This window comes from Coptis chinensis, chromosome 2, assembly GCF_015680905.1.
Source record: "Coptis chinensis isolate HL-2020 chromosome 2, ASM1568090v1, whole genome shotgun sequence".
NCBI classification, from domain to species: domain Eukaryota; kingdom Viridiplantae; phylum Streptophyta; class Magnoliopsida; order Ranunculales; family Ranunculaceae; genus Coptis; species Coptis chinensis.
The window spans coordinates 76,510,794-76,523,404 of NC_141457.1; the positions used below are offsets into that span (position 1 = coordinate 76,510,794).

Consider the following 12,611-nt stretch of genomic DNA (forward strand, 5'->3'; position numbering starts at 1 on the left):
CACCAACCAAACTTGCCAAAAGGACAGTCCATCCAAAGTCCACATCTCCTTTGGTACGCCCATCGCCTTCACCCATAACGGTATTGTATTCTCCTTATTTCGTAGAAGTTGGCGCCAATTGTCCAAGGCTTTATCACAAACACTCTCCCCGCAATAAACACCGGTCCTTCATCTAAAATCATTTGCCGATCTTCCTCGAACGGGTAAAGTTCATATAGAACAACTCCTTATCGGTCGTAATATCAAACTCTCCCTTGAGCTTCCATTTCTTTCCCGTGAAGTCTTTGACCATAGGGGAACGACGGCCCGCTTATCCAAGAAGTATCCAACCAAGTACTCATCCCATTGTTTTATCCCCTGCTCAACCAGTTCCTCTGGTACTTGAGCAACGCCATCTATAATACTAGGAGAATACGATGTGAACGCTACTGTAGATTCTTGGTTTCCATTCCGTCCAAACAGGGCACTCCACCTAGAGCCACCACCGTTATTTTGTACCGTAGCTTGTTGATTTCGTGTCTCTGTTGCCTGAGACGAGGGGTTTCTGGTTGAAGCCATATGCTCTATACCTTGCTCAGGGTCAACAGGACTTCTCTCGATGTTTGATCTAGTGGAACCCAAATGGCTGGGCTCTTGGATTACGCCATGTAAGCCTTGTGCAACCATATGGGCATTACCAACAACAGCCAAAAGCCGAGCGGTTGGGGTTTTCAAACTCATCTGATTCATCCTTTTTCTCGTCCCATTTAACTCTCACTCTCAAGAGTGAAGGATTTTACCAATAAAGGCGATCGGAGTCGACTATCTTGAGCAACTCACACTGTAATTCAATGGAGGATTTTACCACACAAGACAACTAACAAGAAATCTTTCCCGAACTCACACACTCAAGTTGTGAAGGATTTCACCAGGATAAGATCAGACAAAGAAGACAAGAGGAGAAGGGTAGGGTTCCTTGGCGAGCAGGAAACTTTGCAAAGAATTTTCCTAAAACAGAAGGGAAACTAAAGGTTTTAAGATAAGAACCTGTCTCCCTCTTTGTATTTTAACTATAAGCGGCAAAAAAAAGGGCATAGGATCACTTAAGCTATTTAAGTTATATCACCACCGGGTTCCGAAAATTTGGTCCCCATTACCAAAGCTCTAAGTTTTTACATAATTTCTACATAATTTTTTTTTAAGTGAAAATTTTATTGATAATGATAACGAGTTTTACAAATAATGAGGACAAGCATGCAACAAGATGCGCTGCAAGTCCTTTCTGAATTTGTTTTTGGTTTTTTTTTTGTTGAGGTCTGACATTTGTTTAAGAATTGAGAGTGAAAGAAAGGAGGAAGAGCTTCCGGGTTTGTTATGGATGATTAGAATTATACAAACTAACCGGTTGGGCTTTGGGCATTTGGCTATTTGTTTTAGTCTCATCAACCCATGAAAGACACATTTGTCCATATTTAATTGTTTTGGACTCAAAATAAATGATAATTTGTAAGGGCAAAAAGAAAATAAAAAAAATTTGGTTTATTGAAATATTTTTTATTAGTTTTTTTTTTCATATTATTTTTTTTGTTGATTATATTCTCACTATAGTTGTGAAATTTTTTGGGGTGTGGTAGTGAAAGTTTGCTAAAAACATTGGGGGTGCCAAAAGTTGCTCTGTGATCAGTGATTCACCAGCCACTAACCGTCAACATGAGATAATTTAAGATTCTCAACTAATTAGTCGCTTTTTTCTTGCCCATATGCTTTTGTAAGGCAAAATACTCATCTTCGCTTGGCATATGGGGAGCTAAATCAATTGATGTCAGTAATGAAGCAGGCGAGATCAGTTAGTATGAGTGTTTCAAGCCTCAGTGGATGAGTCTTTATAGTTTGAAGATTTTTCTAGGCAATTAGTTATGTAGTAGTGGAATTTTTCTAATATCAGGGAGTGCGACCCACACGTACCCCTATATCCATCTATGTCTGCATCCCCACGTTTGAAAAGCATGTATCTACTTGGTGGTGAACACCATATGTAATTGCATGTAGCAGACCGTGTATTCTAAGTTCTAACCAAGATTTTAAGTTTCCAACCCCCATGGGCCTTAAATGGGCCTAAAGTTCAAAGGAATGAAACTTTGAACTTTGAAGCTAATCCAGTTACTGCTCTGTTCACTTCACTCCTCTTCAATGGCTTCCCTCTCAATTTCTCTAACTTGTTTTTCTCCCACAACAACCGGACTCCCTCATTTTCTACCCCCTTCAAAAATCCCAATCCTTAAATTTCCAAATACTTCTCTCATTTCCACTACTTTCAGTCCTTCACAAACCTCTCTCCCCATTTCTTGTGTCCCCAACACAGTTGAGATTGCAGAGAGAGCTTTAACACTTAGAGAAATATGTGAAGGGCATGTTCCAAAACATATACTTCAAAGGAAAGTGATACTCTTTTTCTTGTTTGTCTTATATTTTGATTATATGATTGTGTTGAACTCATAAAGTTGAGAGGATAAAGAAGGGGTTGTATATTTGTGTTTGAGATTTTGAGTAGTGGTAATTTTTTGTGCAATGCAGGGCTGAGGAAGTTGGATTTGTTGAACCAACTGATGTGCAGAGAGAAGCTTTACCAATATTACTATCAGGGCGTGATTGCATACTTCATGCTCAGGTTACTTTATGCGTTTAGATTCGATTGGTACATTATGCATTTATGCTGCTTGCTAAATTTTGCCTGCAAAAGAATTGAGGCTGAAACTGCACTATTACAACTACTAAGTGGTCATAAATGTTAAATCCACCATATAGAGTGTAAATAGATTTGTATACTTTAGTGCTAAAACTTGTTCCTTCACACTACTTGCTACTGTTGCTCACATACTAGACCTTCTAGTCAAGCTGCAATGGCATTACCTGGAAACTCAAAAGGAATTTTCAGTCGAGCACATCATACTTTACTTGTAGATAATCCTGTCCAGTATTTCCACTGTCAGTTTACCGACAGGCCCAGACAGTATCTGCAACACTTTAAACATCAAAACTAGTCCATGTTTGAACATGATATTCTTTTCCACTTGTGAGAGATGTGCTCTTAGATATGTGAACTATATATCTTATGATGTTGATCGCTTAGTTGAAAGGTGTATATTATATTTGGTTTGTTGAAAACGATACACATTGGGATATATTAGGATATTTTGACATTGGTAACATTTGTGACTTCCTAGGCAGCTGAAGTAGACCACACAATAGTCATAGATTGTTTAGTAAAGTTAGTGAAAAACAAATGTTGGGAGTTAGTTTTGTGGCCATTAATCAAAGGAAGTAAATCCCAAATTGTCCAATATATTTCACAGTTGAAGTCATTTTGTAAAGTCTTTCTTCAGTGATAATACTTTTTGCATATTTCATCAAGGTCGAATTTAATTCCTAAAGTGATATGGAGGCTAATGTCTCAATTAATTTGATCCTCTAGACAGGTTCCGGGAAGACCCTGGCGTACCTACTACTCATATTCTCGGTAATAAATGTCCAAAGATCTACTGTGCAAGCACTGATTGTGGTCCCTACAAGGGAACTTGGAACTCAAGTAAGGGAGTTTTGTTGTTGATAATGACATTAAGACGGGAATATACCTTTTTTCTAATCTATCCTTCCTTGCTTTATCATTATTTGTTCGTCTTTTCACTACTTAGCACTTTTAATAGGTTGCGAAAGTTGCTAGGATGTTGGCTGCAAAGCCAGTGGAGCTCGAGTTGGAAGGAAAGACATGTACTGTCATGGCACTATTAGATGGCGGAATGCTGAAAAGACATAAGAGTTGGCTAAAGGTGTCCTTTTCACGACTATTTTTTACTTATTCTAGCATATTAGGCAAGCTGTTGCTTGATTTGAATTCATGGAGTTTTGTTAAATATTTTAGAGTGTAGGAAAACCATCTTTTGTTAATAATTCTTTGTTTCTTCTCCTCTTCCAGAATATTCCCTGATTACCAAAAGAAAAAAAGAGGGTCCTCTGACCTTTAAAATTTTCTCTCATGGCCGTATTCCTAGATGGCACAAAGTGTTGGACAGAAGTTGTTTACATTTTTCACACTTCCTTTTCAGGCAGAGCCCCCTACAATAGTGGTTGCAACAATGGGCAGCTTGTTCCAAATGCTTGAAAAGCATCTTATCAAGCTTGAAACATTGAAGGTGCTGGTGATCGATGAGGTATTGCTGATCTAAAATTTATAAATTTTCTTGAAATGACCTTTCAAAATTCAAACTACTAATAATGCATATCTTGCACCTTGGGAATAATGCCAGATACGGAGTGAGGAGGGTCACCCAAAGTTTATTTTATCTGATTTAACTTTGATTGTGCCCTTAGATCATATGGTTGGCAAATTTCATTACCACACTTGTGTTCAAGTCCAGCTCACCTACTGTATAAATATTAGTATTCCATGTGAAGGTTCGACTCATCAAAATATATGTTTCTTTTTAGGTGGATTTCATGTTTAATTCCTCGAAAGAAGTATCTTCCCTTCGTAAACTTTTGACGTCTTACTCATCAATTAACAGCCGTCAAACTGTTTTAGCTAGTGCATCCATCCCACAGCACAGGCGTTTCCTCTACGACTGCATACAACAGAAATGGACCAAGGTTTGCTAATGCAATTGTATATACGACATTATTTTACTGGGATTTTGTAAAAATAAACATCTTATGGCTGGTGTTCCGTCTTTTTTTCATTGACAGAATGATGTGGTTCATGTCCATGTGAATCCAGTGGATCCGATGCCATCGCGTGTTCTTCATAAATTTGTGGTAAGACTTTTGTACTATATTCTTCTTCACGTAAACACGGCATATTAGCTTTCTCTTCATCCATGATTTTTTTTTGTATTCTTCTCACTGTGATAGAGTTGATGTATTTTTCCAAAACCCCAGCAGTTCCATCTTAAGAAAACCATTCTCTTTGTGATTATTTGGGAGACGGGGGTGGGGTGGGGTGGAGGGGCGGAATGGTTCACTGGTCGGGGTGTTCACTGGTCAGAATAAGAAGGATCATTTTGAGGGTAGGTCATTTTAACATTATCATATAACTAATACCAAGGGTAATTTATTCCTGTTGTCTCAGACTCAGTTGTGGATTGGTGACACCATCCTAAGAAAACCATTCTTTTTTGTGATGTTTTGGGAGACAGAGGGGGGGGGGGTGTGTGGTTCACTGGTCAGAGTAAGAAGGATTGTTACGAAGGTAGGTCATTTTAACATTATCATATCATTAATACCAAGGGCAATTTATCGCTGTTGTCTCAGACTCCCAGTTGTGGATTGAGGTCACCAATCACAATCCTAATGATGAGCTTGTACGATGTTTGTATGCCCTTGATGTGTGCAGTCCACATCATGGAGGCCTTAATACCGTTTCTCGTAATTATTGTGTACCATTTATGGAATCGTATTCTTATTTCCAGGTTCTTATGACAGTTTCATTTCTACTTGGTACACTTGTTATATTTTTTTGGTTTTTGCCATTCATGTTTTCAAAGCTTTTAATATTTGTTTCGCTGAGTGCCTGGGTGTTATGCTAATTCATTCTAATACAGCAGGTTTGTGATAAAAACAAGAGGCTGCAAACTCTTTTATCCTTACTAGAGGCTGATGAACCTAAATCTGGCATTATTTTTGTTGGCGAGCAGGTTTGTGTTTCATTATATTAAATCTTTAGCAATTTTATACTTAAATGGGAATCACTGCACAACCAAACACCCTCTAAGGCATATAGATGAAAGGGTTAACTAGTATTACCCCACCCCACCCCCCCCCCCCCCAAGTACACAAAAAAAAAAGTCAACTTGGGTTGACCGTGTTTTTTTTTGTGTGTATTTGGGGGGGAGACCCTAATTGGCCATCTAGTGGGGAATCTAATTTGCTCATCTAGTGGTGGGGGGGGGGGGGGGTAACACTAACTAACTCTAGATGAAATTGTTCTCCCTCCTTTCTTCCAAATGCAAGATATTGCTTTTCCAACAGGCAACAACTTGAAAAGTGAAAATTGTAAGAAGAAATTTGGATATTGTTCTATTAATTTCACATTTCAAGTGTCTGAGGTTATTTGCAATCTCATTACTGGCTTTGTGAAAATTTTGCGGGAATCAACTACCAAATGCCATCTAAATTTTGAGCAGTCTGAGAAGTCAAAGAAAGCTGGAAATGATCCGTCAACAACCCTTGTAATCAATTTCCTGATAACTTCATACAACAAGTCCTCGGAGATACTTCTTCTGGAAGAGGACATGAATTTCAATTCACGGGCCACTTCACTGTCAGTAAGTATACTTCACTATACAAGTATGTGAACCAACAAGTATTGTGAGAGTATCTTTTGAAAGAAGGATGACAGACAAATAAATTCAATGAAAATCACAGTTACCATAGTTTGTAAACATATTGCAAAAAGCTCTTACTCCTGAAATATGACAGATTTTGTTAATTTTGAAGTATAGCTTAACAAATTCAGATCACGTTTCATGGTAGTTACACAAGAAGTCTCGGTGAACGTACCATGAGAATGATGATCCTTCATAGTTGTGTTCAGTGTGATCTATAATAATGATGGAAAAAATTGACCAGAACAGTAGTTAAATAAGTAGGAATGTAGGCTGTCAATTTCCATGTCTTCAATAATCAACATCTAATATTTTGTTCGAGATTGTTCAACTTGATAATTAGTTTTCCCAACGGATGGTTTTTGTACTGCAGGAAGTACGGCAGGGTGGAGGATGTCTTCTAGTGGCAACGGATATAGCAGCCAGAGGGGTTGACTTGCCAGAGACAACCCATATATACAACTTTGATCTCCCAAGAAGTGCTGTAGACTATCTTCACCGTGCTGGGAGAACTGGTAGAAAACCATTTTCAGATGAAAAGTGCACCGTCACCAACATGATCACAGCAGAGGAGAGATTTGCATTGCAAAGATTCGAGAATGAGCTGATGTTTCAGTGTGAAGAATTGTCCATTACCAGTTGATGCTAAATACAGTATAGATCAAATATCAAACAAAGTGTACATCAAATATCGGCTTGATGGCTGGTTTCCCACACCGCATTAAAATTTATTTATTTATTTACTAGGAAAAATACACGTGTTTTTTGCACGTGGTAATCATTTGTGTGTATGATCAGTGGTAGGGTCTCTCTCTCTCATTTTATTTGTGGTACGGTCACTCTGAGAAAAGCTTCGATCCTTAGCGCTTAGGACCGAAGTGCGTCCAAAGCGGCTGAGGACCACACATTTGGTATCCACATCAGCATTTTCACATAAAAAATCTTCAAAAAATTTAAAAAAAAAACAAAAAATACCAAACGTGTGGTCCTCAGCTGCTTTGGACACATTTCGGACCTAAGCGCTGAGGACCAAAGTCTTTTCCGGTCTCTCTGGCTAAAACAAAACGGAACAACAAATGTGGTTATTGACTTTTATTTCGGTTTTTTGTGGCTCAAATGGCTAACATGAGACTGTCAAACTATTAGATTTTGTTAGAACCGAGTAACAACTTTTGGTGGCTAAAATGGCTTAACATGTGAGAACCAAGTAATGGCTCATGACTCAACCACGCCATTTATAAGTAGTATAAGTATAGTATATATATATACTAGTATTTGCCCTTGCTGCATCGGGCAGAGATATATATCAAGACTTCGGGTGACAGATATCTATATCGCTTCCCGTCTCGGACGACATTTGCCCCCATACAAAGACAGATACACGCGCCCCGCCCCGAAATTATTAAAAACTCCAACCGGGCGACTAAAAAAACTTCAATCGAAGCCCATTAAAAACCCGACAAAAAAGCCCAACCGAAGGCCACTAAAAGTCCAGCGGCATTTGTTGACTTCAATAATGATGCAACACTCTTGTTCTACACTATTAAACAACTCACAACTCATAAGCCCTAGGATTTGCCACCTCATAAGCTAGATCCAAAGGTTAGGGGGTGGTGTTAGACAACCACCCTTCTTTGTTATATAGATACTAGCATCATGCACGTGCTACACGTTTTAGCAATACAGCTGTGAAGCTTGACATGTAGTTAGAAGTTGGAGGAGATAGGTTATGTACCTGTACAATGTTAGGAAGAAGATAGTGAGTATTGTAAGAACAATTGTTAAGGCACTAAATACCAGCACACGTACTAAATAACTGATTTAGTCTTTATTCTCATTCCAAATGAACTGAACAAGAAAAATAGCAGAAAATTGAAGCGGCCAAGAGCCCAAGATGATTTGCTTCAAAATATTTTTCAAATGATATTGCATTATGAAAACCAGGCCAGCCTTTGTTAAACTCAACCAAAGCAGTTCCAGAATGACCCCTGTAATTCCATAAAGGATGGACTCTGACAGTGTTAAACCCTTTGTTTGCTAGTAAGTCTCTTAGCTTGGATCCACCACTTTTTTTCACGTATCTTCCAGCCTTTACTTTAGTAGGAAGGTTAACAACAACTCTTACCTGCTCTAAGGATAAACAAATTTTAGGCTAAACTTGGGTGTTAAAAACACCTTTACAAAATTTGCACCATTTTTTGTGCCCAAAATGGATAACGGCTTCCACTAATTAGGTGCGGGTATGTCATGTTTGTTGGGATGTTGCAGGAGAGCTATATCTACAGCAACTGGTGCAAACCTTCTTTGTCGATCATGGACGTAGAGTACTGCCATGAGCCAAACACACGATGCGAGTATCGTTGCATTGCCTTTATCTAGGACTACATTCCCAATCCATGCTTCTACTTTTGGACAAATTTTAGGTAATGAATCAATTATATCAACTTGGAACAACACCACATATCATTTTCTGAACAAAACATACAACAAAGACACACAATTGCATTATGCAATGTACTTTTAGGAGGATTCTAGCTTCTACCTTGTGTAACATCTAAGCAAGGTTTCACTAAAAAGTGCTCGCGTGAGAGTTTAATTAAATTAGTATATCAATCTCATTGATTGATAATTTTAGATAGTGAATCAATTTTAGGTAGTGCAAGGTGTTTTGGTTTTTGTTTGATGCTCCTAGTTCCCACACCTTTATTACGCATACCATAAGCATCTTCAAGAAGTTTTAGTTCTTTATAGGTTTTCCCTTGTGTTGTCTTCTGAAATATGATCCATCAACTTAAAATAGGGGGTATGTGCACTGAATGTAGCTCATACCTTCCACCATTTACAACCCGTTTTTGCAGCTTGTTCAAGAAAAGATTGAAGTCTTTGGCTTTCTTCCGGAGCAAGACCAGCAAATTCCAATGCTTTGACCTGGAAAGCAAGATCGTGGTCAGATAGAAAACTTGCCATTAAACCATTTTCTATCTCGCAACACTACCAATTACAAACTCAAATCCTCTGTTTAGAAAAAAGAAAAAGAAAAAGAATACCATGAGTACAGAGTCTAAGGAAATATCACCATGTTTCTAGTAAAGAAACGTCTGATAGATGTCAAGCGGAAGCCATTGAGTGAGAATTAACTTTTGTCTAAAGGTAAATAGCAGGGGACAGGGCAACCCTCAACAAGATTCTTTTTTCATATGACCTTTTCAAGAAATGGAATTTTTTTATCATGCATGTGTAATTTAAAATCTCAGCTTATTATAATCCAAAGAATTCTTACGTCAAACCCTGTAAGCTTAAGAGCTTCGAGGCATTGTCTTGTTAACCTGATGCCAGGAAGGCCATAACCAAGCTCAATTTATGCCTGTGTTCACAAAGTAGGTTCGTTGCTTAGACTAAATGCTTGATGAAACGTGAAAAAACTTTGAGGAGAGCCAAAACTACTAGAGCTCGATGTGTATATCAATCTAAATGTGGTATATAAGAGCTATGAACATATGTATTTTTTAAAAAGTACAGAGAAGCTTCGAAGCTACTTACAGCAAAAAGAAGACAGTAACCTCTGAGAGACATCATTATGCGTGATTTGGAGTTAATTGAGAACATGTCAGTGTAGACCACATTTCTCGTGAAAGTTCCAAAGCAACCTAGTTGGTTCCCCTTTTCGACTAATACCTTGGTTGTGTGTCTTGATAAGACTCTATATGTGAAAAGTTGTTCTTTATGTAGGAACCGTTATTTCATAATGCAAATTTCTACAAATCGCGAAAACCCACGGCCACGGACTTAATGGGGTTCACGGTTTTGGATAGAAAAACATACCTTTGAATCAGCTTCTTGATATCTTTGAGAATCCAATAGCTATGAATCCGAATCAACAATCAATCCCTTGATCTTCTGTTGTATTCCTTTAAATATATTGGACGTTGTGTGGGCAACGATCTACCAACCCCCTTCTTTCTCACAAAACTAGATCCAATTTTGGATCTATCTTTCCTTGCCTCTCTTTTCAATCCAGTGAATAGTGATTTCGACCAAGAGAAAAAGGATTCTATTTATAGGCTACAACAGGGACTATGAGGAGAAATTAGGGTTGGGCCTCCTGACGGGCTTGGGCTTCCCATGTTTGCCCATAACACACGACCCAAGTTCATCAACAAATGACTTATTCCACTAAAGGCCATTGTTGTACTACCGCCCTAATCCCAAATTATGTGTCAGCGTTTATGGGCTCCATATTATATGCTCGTTGATCTCCCCGTGTTTAAGATATCGAATGTCCGTTGATTAAGTCAAGTTACTGACAACTACATTAATCAACTTCTTATGTCCTTGAGTAGTACCACTCAACCTCATTGTCATGTCGAAATAAATCCACCGCGGGGGTTTACATGACAATCTTTTGAGCTCCTCAAGGGGACATCATCAACCCGACTTCCTCAAGGGTCACACGAATTCCTTCTATAATCAATATCACACCTTACATACAATGTCATTACCCAATCCATCGAAGTTTGTTGATTCACAAATGAATCTCACTCATTGATGATTTAAAGCAATGTACAATGTAATGTAAGTGTCCGCTTATTATATCCGGATTAAGAGGACAAACATCCATAATAATAGAGGCGTTTGTTCTCTTATATAGTCAGTCGTATAAAGAGAAACAACCTCACTTGGTCATGTTCAATACACACAAAGTGTACTAGTGTAATCCTATAGTCAAGATAGACTAATACCAGATTATACTACAACCGTACCAATGGTTTGTCCAAATCCATCTAGGTTGTGAACGATTACTTATACTTTATAAGGTACTGATGATATGATCTTCTATGTGTTCACACCATATCATCTACAACATAAAGTATTAGACACATGCATATAACTAATAACATATATAATATGCATAACATTTGCCTATATGATTCTCATTCAAAATATAAAGAATTAGAGTTAAAACAAAAATAATACTTTTAGTATATAACCCTATCACTTTAGTCATATTTTGGCATCGATTTCTCTGTATTTGTCGCTGCCACTCTCCATGGTCATGAATTGCATTGTCATTAAGTACCAACAATGAGTTCTCATGGGCAGAGTTCTCCATTTATAGTACAACTGAATTAAATGGTGGCTAAAAGAACACACACAAATTGATCATTAAATAAGTAAATATAAACACAACTAAAATCGCAAATATGAATGTAGAGTCACGTGTCCCTACAAATCTAATAGGAAAATGTTAGCACCAATCACCAGTGTGTTACTAAAAAAGTGATACACAAAGCCTTTTTTCCACATAAACCTATTCTACTAAGAAAGATGCTTAACTTTCCAAGTATGCTTATGGACTTATGCTGGTTCTTAGTGAACTACATACGACTAAACCACACGTAACTTCTTACTCTACAACATTGGAACTATAAAAAAAAATGTAAACATTCTATATTAAGTAGAACTCTATAATAACATATGCAAATAGTGCAAAACAAATAAAAATGTGTCTCTTCATATGAAAATAAGTATCAACATTTATATATAAGATAAAAAGAACGAAATAACAAAATAACAAAAGACTAACATGGACTGAGCATGTGAAAGGTTAAATAAATCAGCCACCAACACCCTCAAAAAAATAATAATGAGGCAAATGTATTATCACTTTGACATTTGGTGCCAAGGAAATAGAGCAAAGAAGTGACATATAAACTTATTCTATTCTATTTGTGCATGACATATTGGCATGAATACTTTAGTTGCAATGACACTGGGATGCTTAAAGTACTTAATGATAGGGTTATATACTAAAAGCATTACTTTTGTATTAACTCTAATTCTTTAAATTTTGAATGAGAATCATATGGGCAAATGTGTTGCATATTATATATGTTATTAGTTATATGCATGTGTCTAATACTTTATGTTGTAGATGATATGGTGTGAAGACTGTGAACACACAGAAGATCATATCATCAGTACCTTATAAAGTATAAGTAATCGTTCACAACCTAGATGGATTTGGACAAACCATTGGTACAGTTGTAGTATAATCTGGTATTAGTCTATCTTGACTATAGGATTACACTAGTACACTTTGTGTGTATTGAACAGGACTAAGTGATGTTGTTTCTCTTTATATTGACTATATAAGAAAACAAACGCCTATGTTATTATGGATGCTTGTCCTCTTAATCCGGATATAATAACGGGCACTTATGTGCATTGTACATTGCTTTAAATCATCAATGAGTG

The 12,611-nt window shown here is 37.4% G+C and overlaps 1 protein-coding gene across 2 annotated transcripts; it reads left to right on the forward strand.

Moving 5' to 3' along the window:
* The first annotated feature begins 2,122 nt into the window (after window positions 1-2,122).
* On the forward strand, window positions 2,123-7,147 carry LOC147517916 (P-loop containing nucleoside triphosphate hydrolases superfamily protein). 2 transcript variants are annotated; one of them, XM_086589957.1, is made up of 10 exons: window positions 2,123-2,412; window positions 2,552-2,647; window positions 3,452-3,565; window positions 3,684-3,806; window positions 4,083-4,187; window positions 4,465-4,623; window positions 4,720-4,788; window positions 5,574-5,666; window positions 6,156-6,296; window positions 6,730-7,147. In XM_086589957.1, the coding sequence occupies exons 1-10, from the start codon at window positions 2,170-2,172 to the stop codon at window positions 6,997-6,999; spliced, it is 1,413 nt and encodes a 470-aa protein (XP_086446083.1). In that variant the 5' UTR covers window positions 2,123-2,169; the 3' UTR covers window positions 7,000-7,147. The 2 variants fall into 2 exon arrangements, with proteins under 2 accessions (XP_086446083.1, XP_086446084.1); XM_086589958.1 differs by having other exon boundaries at window positions 2,124-2,412; window positions 5,577-5,666.
* The last annotated feature ends 5,464 nt before the right edge of the window (window positions 7,148-12,611 follow it).